The sequence below is a fragment of the Haliotis rufescens genome, unplaced genomic scaffold, assembly GCF_023055435.1.
Source record: "Haliotis rufescens isolate VD_foot unplaced genomic scaffold, xgHalRufe1.0.p SCAF_1, whole genome shotgun sequence".
Taxonomy (NCBI): Eukaryota; Metazoa; Mollusca; class Gastropoda; order Lepetellida; family Haliotidae; genus Haliotis; species Haliotis rufescens.
Window position 1 is genome coordinate 89,417,466 of NW_025963779.1, and position 17,145 is coordinate 89,434,610.

The following is a 17,145-nucleotide window of genomic DNA, read 5'->3' on the forward strand; positions in this document are numbered from 1 at the left end:
ACCACAGGGATATAATCCTCTCCGACGTGAGAACTATCGCACAGATTGCACATCAGGTCTACAGTGGAATTGTTCATGTCTTTCAAGTTTAGCTTGCCAAACTTTAACTCCAATAAAGCCACCAGACACATTCCTTCTAGCTGTGGGCGTTGAGACAGCACGATAACAATAGGGGGAATTGGGAAAAGTAATCCTGGAATCTGAACTGCTAAATAGGACATATTTATCCATGTTTGCAAGTTTTCCACTTCACTTTCGGGTACCCAGCTATCGAAACTGGATGGCCAACCAACCCACCTCTAAATCTTTTTCGACTTTCCGAAGCTCTTGTTCGTGAAAAAAACGTCCTCGCACAGATTCGTCATGAAAATCTTGCAATCTGTAAAGTGGTATGCTTTGTCGACGTGTTCCCGAGGTAATTTCAAACAACTCTTCTGTCCAACGCAAGTTGCTAAAGCGTTTTCTTAAATAACAATTACTGATTCCCACTATATCTCCCACTTAATAGCGAAATTTGTTGATTTTCTTCTTGCTCTGAATGCTTTTCAAAACTGGATTCATCTACAGATCTGCCCATACCTCGATTTCGTTTCGCTTGGTAACATCGGCGGGCGCCCATTTTCCCAAACTTCTATGTACTGTGTGATTGTAGATGTACACTAGATCTGATGAAACATCCAAGTACCGTTCTATGTTATAGTGGGTCAGATACCTTGATATTAGGGATCGTAAAGTCCTTATCACTCTCACTGCATAATTGGCTTTGATGTCTTCATTGTGTGTAACGATTAATGTGATGCTCTGGTTCTCTTCAAAGTACTGAAATGTACCTTTAAATTCATTTCCCTTATCCACACGTATCTTTTTAGGAAGTCTGTTTTGAAGCCACTTTTCATGTTCTACATATGGGTCGTCAGTGGCTTTCTATCCCCTCAGACCATTGTCACATCTAAAATAATAGCAGCTATCAGCACGGTTCAAGTTGACGCGTCCAGCATGTGCCATATCTTCCAACGACTGGTTCATTCGTCTCGGCCAATCCTCAAACCAGGATAATCTTTCGAAATATTTCAAGTCCTGTGACACAGTCGACTTTATACTAGGCACAGAATTCGTACAGAGATCGTCCATCATCTATAGCCGACAGCGTACGTACAGAGCGGTAAGTCACCGGCCATTGTTCAAAATCCTCCAAGAATCTTCCAGGAATGTTTACCCGCTCCATTGTACTCTTCATCTCTCTATTAGACGGCCTGCTTGTTTAGAGGATTCCACATTTGTTTTCATTGAGTTATACATTTTACACTACTTGTGTCTTATGTTCCTCTTTCGCTGTGATAAGAAAGAACAAACAGATACAACTCAATAATGCATTTTATTTGTTCCAGAAAGGGCATGTTGAACATATTCGTGCAACGTAAGTGCGATAGACTGCAGGGTAGCAGATTAAGCTTTCAGCGGACGTGCGCGTTCTCTCCGCGGCAGGTGCTCGTGTGTCTCGCGATCAGCTGCAGGGTCGGCTAGTGTAACTATGAAAGCCCGGCCGCGTTCTCCCCACGATACGTGGCCGCGTCACTCTCGTTGGACTGCATGTGCACTTCATACAGGAGATCGTCATCGAGCTTCTTCTTCAACTGATTCCAGATGAAGATGACAATGTTCTCCGAGGTTCTACAAATAAATCGATGTACAATATGTTAAAATACACGTAATAACAAAGTTAATAATAACAATGGTAATCAGTCACTAGCGAAATGCTCACCCCACAGAGGATGCTTAGGGACAGAGCATACTTGACATTCTGTGTGTGGGGATTGGGGTGGGATGGGATTTTGTTTAGAGATGAGCTATTTTTTCAGCGCAAAACCAGGTTGAGCCTAAATTATTTGTTTCTGAAAAATATCTTGAAACAATGTAAATTTGGTGGCAAACAATTTCTTTTCTTTTCAACAGTCTCAATCTCGACAAAGGACCTGTGTGAATAAATAATATTAAAACCACATATGAAAAACATCAAGATACCTAGCACCGACATAATGAGCCACAAGCAGGTTGGGATTAATTTTTTAGAAACCCATTGTTTATGTAACATACAACGTATTAAGATTTCATTTCTTTCGTTTGGGGTACGGATTAGACTGGCATTTCTTTCTCTCAGTGTCGACAAATAGAACTGAAGGGGTGTTCTGTGTTTAGGGGGCATTCTGCATATGTTGTTATTGTCTCTGTGTGTTTGTTGTTTAACGTCGCACTCAGATATATTCCAGCTATATGACAGTAGTCTGGACCAGACAATCCAATTATTGACATCATGAGCATCGATCTAAGCTATTGGGATACGATGGATTTCTCTTACAGAGTGTGACACGTGAAGATCAGGGTTAGAATAGGTTTTCAGCAACCCATGCTTGCCGTAAATGCGACTATGCCTGTCGTAAGAGGCTACTAACGGGATCGGGTGGTCAGGCTCGCTGACTTGTTTGATGTATATCATCGTATCCCAAATGCATGGATCGATGCTCATAATGTCAGTCACTGGATTGTCTGGTCCAGACTCGATATTTTACAGACCGCCGTCATATAGCTGTAAATAGATTGTATATGACAGCATGTGGGAAATGAACTTCGCTATGTATGACACAAAGTGTATTTGTGATTAAGATGACAAAGTAAGAAGTGTTTAAACACAGTTGTATGAATAATTGGCACGGCTCCCATGGCAACATCTGTTACATTTGATCACTTCCTAAATGGCTTTGTGTATTCATAGCTTTCGGCCATGGGAGCCGTGCCAATTTACACTTGTCAGAGAGGTACTCAAAGTACGTGATCTAGACTACCAGTTGTCGGACTTTCATTTTTGTGGAAACCCCGGTGGCTGAGTGGGTTAGATCGCTGACTTTGTGTGCTGGCGATTAGGTGCCTCACTCTTGCAAGTGTGAGTTTGAATCCCGGACGGGACTCAACCCCCAAAAGTACTAGAATCTGTAAACTAAGAAAGTGTTATCCCAAATATAACATTTGTTACATCTGAAGACGAGGCTAGCCGACTCACGGGACCGTATGCCGGAAGTGAGGGACGTCCATGTTGATGTTCTTGTGGTCGAGGACATCCATGATGCATTCCTAGAATCATAAGTGAATCATAATCCTGTTTATACGGTTTTCCGGGTGGCCAAGGACTTTAATACAATTGTGAGCACACACCATTAGAGCGACACACATGTATATTTAAATGAACATACTTACATATAAATCATTAGAGAAACACGTCTTTACAACGACACACTTTTTAATTGATTTTGTTGTTGTTGTAAAGTAATATAGTTTTCGTTTAGGACATATATCGGATAGCAATAGGATGAAACAATACAATCTTTAAATTCTAAAGGTTTTGAAACAGTGTCATATTTCAAATTCAAAAAGGGTTAATCAGGAAGAAACATCTGTTTTCGATTTGATTCCTTTGATTCCCTGCGCTGAAAGTGAAACACGTCCACGACACGTGTTTTTTGTAGACAAAAGTGAAAAACACGTGCTGCTGGGGAAGCCGAAACTACACGTGCAATAAGAGTATATACATGATACGGACGGCATGTCAGACACTCACAGTGAGAAAAAACCAATGGAAGTGACACGACTGACTCCCGAACAACGCGAGCGGGCTCTGGGTATGATACAGATGGGAGCCCACGCCCACATTGCTAGAACATTTGGTTGCTCTCGTGTTGCTGTAACTAACCAGATGCAACGTTAAAGACAGGCCGGCAGACAACAGACAGGCCAAGAACAGGCAAACCCATGGTAATTACACCCAAAGAAGACCAATACTTGCATACTTTGAATCTCCGAAATCGATTCCTGACAGTGACGTCATCGGCGACGAATGCCTTAGGGCATATGGTTAGTCGACATATGGCCAGACGACTCAGGGCTCAAGGAATAAGGGATAACAGAGGACAGTTATTGACAGCGCAACATCGTCGTCAGAGATTGAGATGAACCCGGACTGTCCGTCGTTAGCAGGGACGTGCCTGGTACTGATGAAAGACGGTTCTGTCTGTTGAGTGCTGATGGGAGACAACGTTTTTACCGCCCTTAGGGGAGAACGAACGGTGGCATGTTGAAAGGTCGTGTCGTATGGTGGAGGGTGTGTTATGGTGTGGTGAGGTATTTGTTGACAGGACAGAACACCACTGTTCATCGTTAACGGAAATGTGACAGCGTTCTTCGTCCGGTTGTCCTACTATTTCTACAACAGCTGCCACGTAGAGTTTTTTTTAAGAACATGACAACGCCAGACCCCATACAACCCGAAACGTTCAGAACTTCCTTGCAGCCAACAACGTCAACGTGTTGCCGTGGCCTGTACGCTCCCAAGACATGTCCGCCCATAGAACACCTCTGGGATGTCATGGATCGTAGTGTTCGACTGGGACCACATCCTCCAGCCACCCGACAAGAAAGTGATCCAGACACACCAATAAGAATGGCGACGTATGCTACGTGACGTCGTCAGACGACTAACTTTTCCTGTGCGCTGGCGAGTATTTACGTGTCTTGTAGCAGGAGGTGGTCATACACCCCATTAATATGACGTGTCATTGAACTTGGGCGTTTTTTTATGTGTGTGCCTTTTCCCCCATTACGTTTTGTCTATTAATATCAGATGCAGTATGACTAACATTATAAATGCAGATTTCGTTGAGACTTTGATCATTTCAATACCTTGTAATTCATGCATCTATCTTTTGTGGTTTTTAAACTAGAGTTATTTAATACCAGTTTACTTTTGGCCGTCAGTTTTTTAAAGTTTTATTACGTTCCCAAAAGACACGACAGACGTGTCTACTGACAACACTCTAAAAGCTACGTACGCTGTTTCTCACAAGATTCATTGTTAATAATTTAATCTTTGTGTAGATAATTGTATGTAGAAATCAGTATTAAAAGTCTAAAAGTTTTATGTCCATAGATAGTTAATATCTTTAGACAGTAAATAGTCTTTTTTCCATTTTAACTCACAATTAAAGAAATTGATTGCCTTTTTTCGCAAACTATAACAGGTTTCATCAGATCACTTTAGCATATGTTTATAAACTGAGGGGCAACAGTGAATATACCTAGTCTTTTTATGTAATAGAACATTGAAAGAACTCTTGTTAAATTTGATCATGTCACTCATTCCTGCAACAGTTGTAGACGACAGGGAAAAACATGATTTTTCAACCACATGAACCCTTCTACGTTTAAAAAGTGGTAAATTTCAAAGATAAGATTTCTAAGATGACCATCAGCATTTGTGTATAATGCGAATTTTTGTTTAATTTACAAAAGTTTTAAGTCAAATCATATATCTAAAAACCTAGTAGAGGAATTCTTTGAGTGCTGACTTAGCGCCAGTACAGTTCATTTTTTATATAGAATGGCAAGTTTTTAATTGAAAATCAAACATATGATAAAACCAACTGAGAGGTAGTTTCTTCTGCTCCTCAGTTCACACATTCTATAAAACTATGTTTCTACTTTTCGCGATTGTTGTTTTCCATAAGATAGTTTTAATGCGTTAATAAGGCTCTAATATTAAACATGCGTAATCCAAGAAGCGCTTCTACAGACACACGCGTTCATATACAGAAACACATTTACAAACATGATCCGTTACAGGTCAAACACGCGCAAAGCACATGCGCAGATGAACACATGCGCAGAGCCAAACATGCACAGGTTCACATGATTGTAGATAAACATATGAACAATTACACACACACACAGATTACACATACATGCATACATACACACATATGCACAGATACAGACATATGCACAGATACACACACATTCATATATACACACATGCACAGATACACACACATGCACAGATACACACATGCACAGATACACACATATGCAGAGATACACATATGCAGAGATACACACACATATGCACAGATACACATACATGCACAGATACACACACATGCACAGATTACACATACATACACATGCACAGATACATACATATGCACAGATACACACACATTCATATATACACACATGCACAGATACACACACATGCACAGATACACACACATGCACAGATACACACACATATGCAAAGATACACATATGCACAGATACACACACACATATGCAGAGATACACATACATGCACAGATACACACACATGCACAGATATGCACATGCACAGATTACACATACACACACATGCACAGATACATACATATGCACAGATACACACACATTCATATATACACACATGCACAGATACACGCATGTGCACATATACACACACCTGCACAGATACACATATGCACAGACACACACACACATGCATAGATACACATACATGCACAGATACACACACATGCACAGATACACATATGCACAGATACACACATAAGTACAGATACACACACATGCACATATACACACATAAGTACAGATACACACACATGCACAGATACACACACATGCACAGATACACACACATGCACAGATACACACAAGTATAGATTCGCACAAGTACACAGGTACACACATGCATATGCACGGATATACACTTGGAAAGACACACTCGGGCACAGATACACAGCCACACACAACCAGGCATAGTTTTATATACATATTCTTACAGTCATAAGACGTTTTAGAATGGTAAGGTTGAAGACCATCCCTGTGACTGGATGAACCTGAAACATACAACTGGAGACATGGACATTGAAGACTTGAGGACATGGACATTGAAGACTTTAGACATCGAATACTTGAGGATATAGTCAGTTGAAAACTTGAGGGTATGGTCATTGGAGACTTGAGACATGATCATTGAAGTCTCGATACATAGGCATTGGAGATTTGAGACATGGTCATTGAAGTCTCGATACATAGACATTGGAGATTTGAGACATGATCATTGAAGTCTCGATACATAGACATTGGAGATTTGAGACATGGTCATTGAAGACTTGAGGATATGGTCATTGGAGACTTGAGACATGATCATTAAAGTCTCGATACATAGACATTGGAGATTTGAGACATGGTCATTGAAGTCTCGATACATAGGCATTGGAGATTTGAGACATGGTCATTGAAGTCTCGATACATAGGCATTGGAGATTTGAGACATGGACATTGAAGACTTGAGGATATGGTCATTGGAGACTTAAGACATGATCATTAAAGTCTCGATACATAGACATTGGAGATTTGAGACATGGTCATTGAAGTCTTGATACATAGACATTTGAGATTTGAGACATAGTCATTGAAGACTTGAGGATATGGTCATTGGCGACTTGAGACATGGTCATTGAAGTCTCGATACATAGACATTGGAGATTTGAGACATAGTCATTGAAGTCTCGATACATAGGCATTGGAGATTTGAGACATAGTCATTGAAGTCTCGATACATAGGCATTGGAGATTTGAGACATAGTCATTGAAGACTTGAGGATCTGGTCATTGGAGACTTGAGACATGGTCATTGAAGACTTGGGGATATGGACATTGCGGACATGAAGACACGGATATTGCATATTGTGGTGAGAATATTTTAACCAGTCAATGTCCGATCAAGGTAGAAGTGTTCAAGAAGTTCAGTGGGGGAAGCACTAATTTGTATGTGTAAGATTCAATGTGATATCCTAGGCAGGACAATGGTCAGTTTGTGGAAGGAAGCACTAATTTGTATGTGTATGATTCAATATGATATCCTAGGCAGGACAATGGTCAGTTTGTGGAAGGAATGTTTTCTACTCACCGGTCCACGCAGCGTCACACGAACTGTGAAGAAGAAGAGGGAATTGTAGAGCACAACCACATTCCGTAACTCAAGCAATCCTACTGATGTAATTTAAAACATGATGTCGTAGTGATATGGCTGAAACATTACGAAAGTTAATATCAACATACTGGTGACAAAATGGGAGAATGTAATTTGTCGCAAACAGGGACCACAAATCTAACACCAAAAGTTGTATTTATTGGAAGGAATATATGGTATACTGGGTATCCATGGTGGATGTGTCTACAACATCCACCAGAAACCACACTGCTCTTGATCATCATCTTAAAGGCATTTTACATAAAGCACAAATCGTTGCTACTTTGTTCTCTATCTGACTTTTTCCTGACATTTCTTTCGACACATTATGCAAGTCACTTAGCCCTTGTACTGATCTTACCTTTGTAGTTGTGGCCATGACCATTTACTGCGCTGCATTTTCCAAATATTTTCTCATTTTCCACATCTGTCAGCTTTTCACTACGGAAGAAATATTTATCCAGACAATGATTTGAATGTTTACATGAGTAGTGAAGCCTCGTTAATCCAAACATTACAGTTCTCACTGAAATCGTCCGCATTAACAAATGTCTTGATAAACTAATCATTAGCATGGACATCCGCGGTTACAGTGTATGCTGGGGTGGGTCAGTCATTGATATCACATGAGTGATGATGCACTCTCGTTCCGGATATCTCAAAAGAGGTTTCCACTCACGCGATTCTTTCAAATGATATCATAGTATTACGATAATATATATTATATAGTCATGTGAAAGAATGGGATGTTCTTAAACGTTTTTTTGAGTAGTGTATTTAAGTATGGTGTAGGTATGAGAGTTTTAAATAGACATGTTTTATGGATTGCGCTGCTTGTGTCTGGTTCGATCTGTTGGGATCGAAGTGGGTTTAACGCAGTTTGGACAGCAGTGACTTCATTGTGTGACTGTAGTCACAAACTAAAGTTAAAAATATATTAGTTTTATGTTATCATTCTTAGCTTGTGCTGGGTCACGGAAGTTTTTCTATTTCTTTGTTAAAAGTTGAGTTTAACACCCATTGTGCAGCCGTTATGGACAATCAGTGTGTGAGTTGGAGGAATAGTGCCACAGTTTGGAGATGTTCACTACTGTAATGAGTGAGTGAGTGAGTTTGGTTTAACGCCGCTTTTAACAGTATTCCAGTCATGTCACGGCGTGTCAGCTTAATGTGGGAGGAAAGCCCGAAGTGATGCAGGTCTCACACGTTTACCACTTCGGTGAAACCCACGAGCACGGGTATGGTGCTGACAAACCTAGAAACATAATCGGGGCGAACCGGGATTCGTTCCCACAATCATAGGTTTCTGGCGTGCCCAAGGGACGCAACTCTGCACAGCGAATCGCGGCGCCTTAGACGACTGGGCCACCCGTGCCCCCCACTACTAATGAAACCGACGGGCAAACGTATGGCGCCAGCTGCAGTGAATGTCAGATGTTACACGTCTAAAGAAGCCAGGACTTCAGTTTCTAAACAATAGTACTTGTTGCCAGATCATCATAATGCTGCCTTTGGTGGCAGTGGAGCAACATAGGTAATCGTTAGCTCGTCACGGCGAAGACCCGGGTTCGATTCCCAACATGGCTTCAAAGTGTGAAGACCGTCATATGGCGGGAATATTTCTAAACATAGCATAAATGCTCGCTCCCTCACAATTGCTACTTTAACTTAAACACGGCGTGATTGTAAAACCACCGACCCTCTTTTATGGCACTGTGGTCAGTTCCCACACTCTAAATATACGTTTTGAAGTTTACGTGAAGAGTGAGTGAGTATGGTTTTACGCCGCTTTTAGAATATTCCAGCAATATCACGGCGGGGGACACCAGAAATGGGCTTCACACATTGTACCTATTTGGGGAATCGAACCTGGGTCTTCGGCGTGACGAGCGAACGCGTTAACCACTAGGCTACCCCACCGCCCCTTACTTGAAGAGCCTGTGTGCGGCGCTGAATGTTTCCGTTCTGCTGATGTAAACAATTCTGTCTTCAGTCGGCTCCATTGTCCTGCAAGAGAGGAGTAGACCATCCTCGGTTTTCCAGTACATTATATCTCCATTCCTAACTGTATACAATGAAAATTGGATTTGCTGAAAAATTACAAACGTTATCAAGCGTTACTATGAGGAAAACAGTCGCCGAAACACTGCACACTTTAGGTCCAAAACACAACTATGATACACAGCCAAAAAAAAGGGAAACGCAAAAGTTTAAAAATCGTATATATCTGACAGAATGTTGCCGACATCCATACGAAATTAATATAAACAAAAGAATTGGTCCTTTCTGCATGGATTGAGATTGATTTGTGTGGAAAGAAATGAGCAAATGCAGAAATTTGGAGAGAAAATGGAAACATCGCAAAACCACAACCGCGTGAGAGCCTGGCGCCGAAACACACCAAAATGACATGCAGGTGCAACATCACTTGTTAGGCTATAAAAACGTTGGATTTTCATTTGCATATCGACAAAACCCTTTCCATATCCAATAGAAATATCTGCATAAAGCAGAGTCGATTGTACGATTCCGACCAAATCATGAGCAGGTGTTTATGAATCACTATCACATAGTAATGATACCAGGTGTGAACGTATCGTCCCCTACGGTTGCGCCCGTCACCAACACATGCAAAGACAACTTTTTGAAAGCTTATTGAGGCCTTGAATGTTGTAACAACGCCACCGGCCGACTTCAAACAGGAGAATCATCTTCAGCTGTAGATAGTTTTTTCCACGTTGCAAACCCGTGAAGATCCGGGGTAGAATAGGTCTTCAGCAACCCATGTTTGCCGTAAAAGGCGGCAAACGGGATCGGGTGGTCAGGCTCGCTGACTTGGTTGATGCATGTCATCGTATCCCAATTGCCTGGATCGATGCTCATGATGCCAATCACTGGATTGTTTGGTCCAGACTCGATTATTTACAGACCGCCGCCATATAGCTGGAATATTGCCGTTAGTCGCCTCTTACGACAGGCATAGTCGCCTTTTATGGCAAGCATAGGTCACAATTCGGAATCTGATTGCTTCCATGGGACGACGATGCCAGTCAGTTTTGAACTCTATTTGTGGCCATACAAGATATTTGGAACAGATCATCTTCACCTTATGGAACATGTGACAATTTGAACAATCGATTACCATCTGTTGATTTTTTTATATGACATATAACATATATATCTAAAATCACTTTTCCGTTCCTTTTTTTTTCGCACTGTATACACACCATTTCCTGTTTGTTTCATTTTTAGCCACCATCAAAAATGGGTATACTTTCTTTTGCCCGGCAGGGTATCATGACAAGCACACTGGACCCATTCTCCACCAAGCTTCGTAATGAACCATGTTCGTAAAGACATTCAGTTAAAGTATTAGCCCAATCATGTATAGTACAAGTCACAGCTGGCAATAGTTTCTCAACATACGAGTTCAGGTACGTCAGCCATGGTTCACGCGTTAAACATTAATGAGGCTATATCTCTAATACAGTACATCATGTGCAACAATATCTGTAGGTTTAAAACAACTAATAGTTAATGGGATTAGAATCCATGATTCCAGGTTACTGAGACGTCTATGAACTCAGCATACGAATTGTAGTTTTAAAACAATAAATAGGTTATGGGATTCGAACCCATTGTAAAAGACTCACATACGGGAGGTAACTCTACATACGAACTGTGGCGCCTCAGACGACTGGGCCCACCACCTGTGCCACCTGATGTAGGTGTGAGGCAAAGAAGACGGATACAATCAGTGGGCGGGGCGGCACACCCAAAGCGCACAACGTGTTAATATGAGAATGACCAGCCTAGATTTTCTGCCGAGACAAGTAGTCTATCTTGCTCAATGTTGACTACTGTATATTGTGTGGCCTCTACAGAACGGGGGACACGGGTGGTACAGTCGTCTCAGGCGCCGCAATTTGCTGTGCAGAGTTGCGTCCCTTGGGCACGCCAGAAACCTATGAATGTGGGTTCGAATCCCGGTTCGCCCCGATTATGTTTCTAGGTTTGTCAGCACCATACCCGTGCTCGTGGGTTTCACCGAAGTGGTAAACGTCTGAGACATGCATCACTTCGGGCTGACACGCTGCGATATAACTGGAATACTGTTAAAAGCGGCGTTAAACCCAACTCAGTCACTCACTCACCCTACAGAACGCCTGCCGCACGCTATGTCTAGTGTTTTGACCTAGTGGTCAACGTACACGTACCTGCTGGCCTCGGTCGTGGAGATGCGTGCCGCTCCTACGGTGTTAGTACAGTTACAACACAAAATGAAAATGGGCCTAAATTCATTCCCCTATATTAGTGATTCATTTCATGGGTTAACCAAGCGATTCATTTTACGTTATGTCCATAAATCTAAAACACCAATTAATTGTAGCCTGATTGGCTGATAGTAGAATGTGCGTGGCTTGTGTGGGATAATTGCCCACTATTGTTGTATATAATCATTGATTTCGTATCGCTGTCTACAGCTGTGTGTGTTAATGAATAAATAAGTAGTCCAATGCGCCCACTGCGTAGACCTTAGTCTTTCTACTTAGATACCCCAGGAACACTGATGGACCAATCAGTCAGATTGTATCCAAATGGCTATGTATGTCATGATTATTTCAAAGGAGACACATTTGGCAAATCAAGTAAAGTAGAAACACTACGTTGAACCTCAGTTCACCTCACCTCACCCATCACCCCTGATACAGCAGTACTACTGTTTCTGATGCGACATCCGTGAACACTCATAGCATGGGGCATTGCTTCCCTCATATGGGGGCACGGGTGGCCCAGTCGTCTAAGGCGCCGCGATTCGCTGTGCAGAGTTGCGTCCCTTGGGCACGCCAGAAACCTATGATTGTGGGTTCGAATCCCGGTTCGCCCCGATTATGTTTCTAGGTTTGTCAGCACCATACTCGTGGGTTTCACCGAAGTGGTAAACGTCTGAGACCTGCATCACTTCGGGCTATCCTCCCAAATTAAGCTGACACGCCGCCATATAACTGGAATATTGTTAAAAGCGGCGTTAAACCCAACCCACTCACTCACTCATTCACGTCTCTCATATCCAATGGAACATTATCACAGCTGATGGTGCAACTGATACGATCACTCATAGTATGGGGCATTACTCCCCTCATGTCCAATTGAACATTATCGCTTACCAATTACAAGTATGTGATGACAATATCATGGTGTATGTATTTCCCTCTCATCTATATGATAATTGTTCATATGCCCATGTGATCTACATGTACCACACAATTCCATCCATTAGTGTCTTTTGCATGAGCATGGCAATACATTCAAGTATGCCCGTGGTCTCACAGTATATGTCATAGTATGACCGTGGTCTCACAGTATGTGTCAAAGTATGCCCGTGGTCTCACAGTATATGTCAAAGTATGCCCGTGGTCTCACAGTATATGTCATTGTATGCCCGTTGTCTCACAGTATATGTCATTGTATGCCCGTTGTCTCACAGTATAGGTCAAAGTATGCTCGTGGTCTCACTGTATATGTCATAGTATGCCCGTGGTCTCACAGTATATGTCATAGTATGACCGTGGTCTCACAGTATATGTCATAGTATGACCGTGGTCTCACAGTATATGTCAAAGTATGCCCGTGGTCTCACAGTATATGTCATAGTATGCCAATTGTCTCACAGTATGATATGTTAAGGTATGCCAGTTGTCTCACAGAATGATATGTTAAAGTATACCAATTGTCTCACAGAATGATATGTTAAAGTGTGCCCGTTGTCTCACTGTATGATACGTTAAAGTATACCAATTGTCTCACAGAATGATATGTTAAAGTGTGCCCGCTGTCTCACTGTATGATACGTTAAAGTATACCAATTGTCTCACAGTACCATATGTTAAAGTGTGCCCGTTGTCTCACTGTATGATATGTTAAAGTATACCAATTGTCTCACAGTACCATATGTTAAAGTGTGCCCGCTGTCTCACTGTATGATACGTTAAAGTATACCAATTGTCTCACAGTACCATATGTTAAAGTATGCCCATTGTCTCACTGTATGATATGTTAAAGTATACCAATTGTCTCACAGTACCATATGTTAAAGTGTGCCCGTTGTCTCACTGTATGATACGTTAAAGTATACCAGTTGTCTCACAGAATGATATGTTAAAGTGTGCCCGTTGTCTCACTGTATGATACGTTAAAGTATACCAATTGTCTCACAGTACCATATGTTAAAGTGTGCCCGTTGTCTCACTGTATGATACGTTAAAGTATACCAATTGTCTCACAGTACCATATGTTAAAGTGTGCCCGTTGTCTCACTGTATGATATGTTAAAGTATACCAATTGTTTCACAGAATGATATGTTAAAGTGTGCCCGTTGTCTCACTGTATGATACGTTAAAGTATACCAATTGTCTCACAGTACCATATGTTAAAGTGTGCCCGTTGTCTCACTGTATGATACGTCAAAGTATACCAATTGTCTCACAGTACCATATGTTAAAGTGTGCCCGTTGTCTCACTGTATGATATGTTAAAGTATACCAATTGTCTCACAGTACCATATGTTAAAGTGTGCCCGTTGTCTCACTGTATGATATGTTAAAGTATACCAATTGTCTTACAGAATGATATGTTAAAGTGTGCCCGTTGTCTCACTGTATGATATGTTAAAGTATACCAATTGTCTCACAGAATGATATGTTAAAGTGTGCCCGCTATCTCACTGTATGATATGTTAAAGTATACCAATTGTCTCACAGTACCATATGTTAAAGTGTGCCCGTTGTCTCAATGTATGATATGTTAAAGTATACCAATTGTCTCACAGTACCATATGTTAAAGTGTGCCCGTTGTCTCACTGTATGATATGTTAAAGTATACCAATTGTCTCACAGTACCATATGTTAAAGTGTGCCCGTTGTCTCACTGTATGATATGTTAAAGTATACCAATTGTCTCACAGTACCATATGTTAAAGTGTGCCCGTTGTCTCACTGTATGATATGTTAAAGTATACCAATTGTCTCACAGTACCATATGTTAAAGTGTGCCCGTTGTCTCACTGTATGATATGTTAAAGTATACCAATTGTCTCACAGTACCATATGTTAAAGTGTGCCCGTTGTCTCACTGTATGATATGTTAAAGTATACAAATTGTCTCACAGTACCATATGTTAAAGTGTGCCCGTTGTCTCACTGTATGATACGTTAAAGTATACCAGTTGTCTCACAGAATGATATGTTAAAGTGTGCCCGTTGTCTCACTGTATGATATGTTAAAGTATACCAATTGTCTCACAGTACCATATGTTAAAGTGTGCCCGTTGTCTCACTGTATGATACGTTAAAGTATACCAATTGTCTCACAGTACCATATGTTAAAGTGTGCCCGTTGTCTCACTGTATGATATGTTAAAGTATACAAATTGTCTCACAGTACCATATGTTAAAGTGTGCCCGTTGTCTCACTGTATGATACGGTAAAGTATACCAATTGTCTCACAGTACCATATGTTAAAGTGTGCCCGTTGTCTCACTGTATGATATGTTAAAGTATACCAATTGTCTCACAGAATGATATGTTAAAGTGTGCCCGTTGTCTCACTGTATGATATGTTAAAGTATACCAATTGTCTCACAGAATGATATGTTAAAGTGTGCCCGCTGTCTCACTGTATGATATGTTAAAGTATACCAATTGTCTCACATTACCATATGTTAAAGTGAGCCCGTTGTCTCAATGTATGATATGTTAAAGTATACCAATTGTCTCACAGTACCATATGTTAAAGTGTGCCCGTTGTCTCACTGTATGATATGTTAAAGTATACCAATTGTCTCACAGTACCATATGTTAAAGTGTGCCCGTTGTCTCAATGTATGATATGTTAAAGTATACCAATTGTCTCACAGTACCATATGTTAAAGTGTGCCCGTTGTCTCACTGTATGATATGTTAAAGTATACCAAGTGTCTCACAGTACCATATGTTAAAGTGTGCCCGTTGTCTCACTGTATGATATGTTAAAGTATACCAATTGTCTCACAGTACCATATGTTAAAGTGTGCCCGTTGTCTCACTGAATGATACGTTAAAGTATACCAATTGTCTCACAGTACCATATGTTAAAGTGTGCCCGTTGTCTCACTGTATGATATGTTAAAGTATACCAATTGTCTCACAGTATCATATGTTAAAGTGTGCCCGTTGTCTCACTGTATGATACGTTAAAGTATACCAATTGTCTCACAGTACCATATGTTAAAGTGTGCCCGTTGTCTCACTGTATGATATGTTAAAGTATACCAATTGTCTCACAGAATGATATGTTAAAGTATGCCCGTTGTCTCACTGTATGATACGTTAAAGTATACCAGTTGTCTCACAGAATGATATGTTAAAGTGTGCCCGTTGTCTCACTGTATGGTACGTTAAAGTATACCAATTGTCTCACAGAATGATATGTTAAAGTGCGCCCATTGCCTCACTGTATGATACGTTAAAGTATACCAATTGTCTCACAGAATGATATGTTCAAGTGTGCCCGTTGTCTCACAGAATGATATGTAAAAGTGCGCCCGTTGTCTCACTGTATGATACGTTAAAGTATACCAATTGTCTCACAGAATGATATGTTAAAGTGTGACCGTTGTCTCACTGTATGATATGTTTTAGTATACCAGTTGTCTCACAGAATGATATGTAAAAGTGCGCCCGTTGTCTCACTGTATGATACGTTAAAGTATACCAATTGTCTCACAGAATGATATGTTAAAGTGTGACCGTTGTCTCACTGTATGATATGTTTTAGTATACCAGTTGTCTCACAGAATGATATGTTAAAGTGTGCCCGTTGTCTCACTGATATGTTTGAGTATACCAGTTGTCTCACAGAATGATATGTTAAAGTGTGACCGTTGTCCCACAGAGCCACATGGCGAAATACACTATTATAATATGTAACTGATCATTTACCATTGGCGGACAGCTTGTACTGGTATAAATGGGATAAATGGACAATAATAAGACGGCATTCCTATTTGCATTACTATGTATGACATTCAGGTTAACGAGTAGGTTTGTTTGATGTATCACACCAGTGTGTACGATTCTTCAAAGTCTAGGTACTGTCAGTGGTTATACTCCCAATTCCACGTATACAAACGTAGACGGTGCGAAATACGTTTATACACCCCCAATAGACACGATCTACGATTTTTGCTTCTCCAAATCCCCAAACATCACAACCATGCCATAAAATTGTAACAATACTACTATTAAACAAAC

The 17,145-nt window shown here is 40.8% G+C and overlaps 1 protein-coding gene across 2 annotated transcripts; it reads right to left on the reverse strand.

The window, feature by feature from the left end:
- Positions 1 to 1,356: 1,356 nt before the first annotated feature.
- Positions 1,357 to 12,120, reverse strand: LOC124134200 (6-pyruvoyl tetrahydrobiopterin synthase-like). 2 transcript variants are annotated; one of them, XM_048403190.1, is made up of 7 exons: positions 12,070 to 12,120; positions 9,782 to 9,942; positions 8,214 to 8,293; positions 7,790 to 7,812; positions 6,657 to 6,713; positions 3,056 to 3,126; positions 1,357 to 1,671 (listed from the first exon to the last, which is right to left on the reverse strand). In XM_048403190.1, exons 2-7 carry the CDS (start codon positions 9,898 to 9,900, stop codon positions 1,530 to 1,532), a joined length of 492 nt encoding a protein of 163 aa, XP_048259147.1. In that variant the 5' UTR covers positions 9,901 to 9,942; positions 12,070 to 12,120; the 3' UTR covers positions 1,357 to 1,529. The 2 variants fall into 2 exon arrangements, with proteins under 2 accessions (XP_048259147.1, XP_048259152.1); XM_048403195.1 differs by lacking the exon at positions 6,657 to 6,713.
- Between the last annotated feature and the right edge of the window lie 5,025 nt (positions 12,121 to 17,145).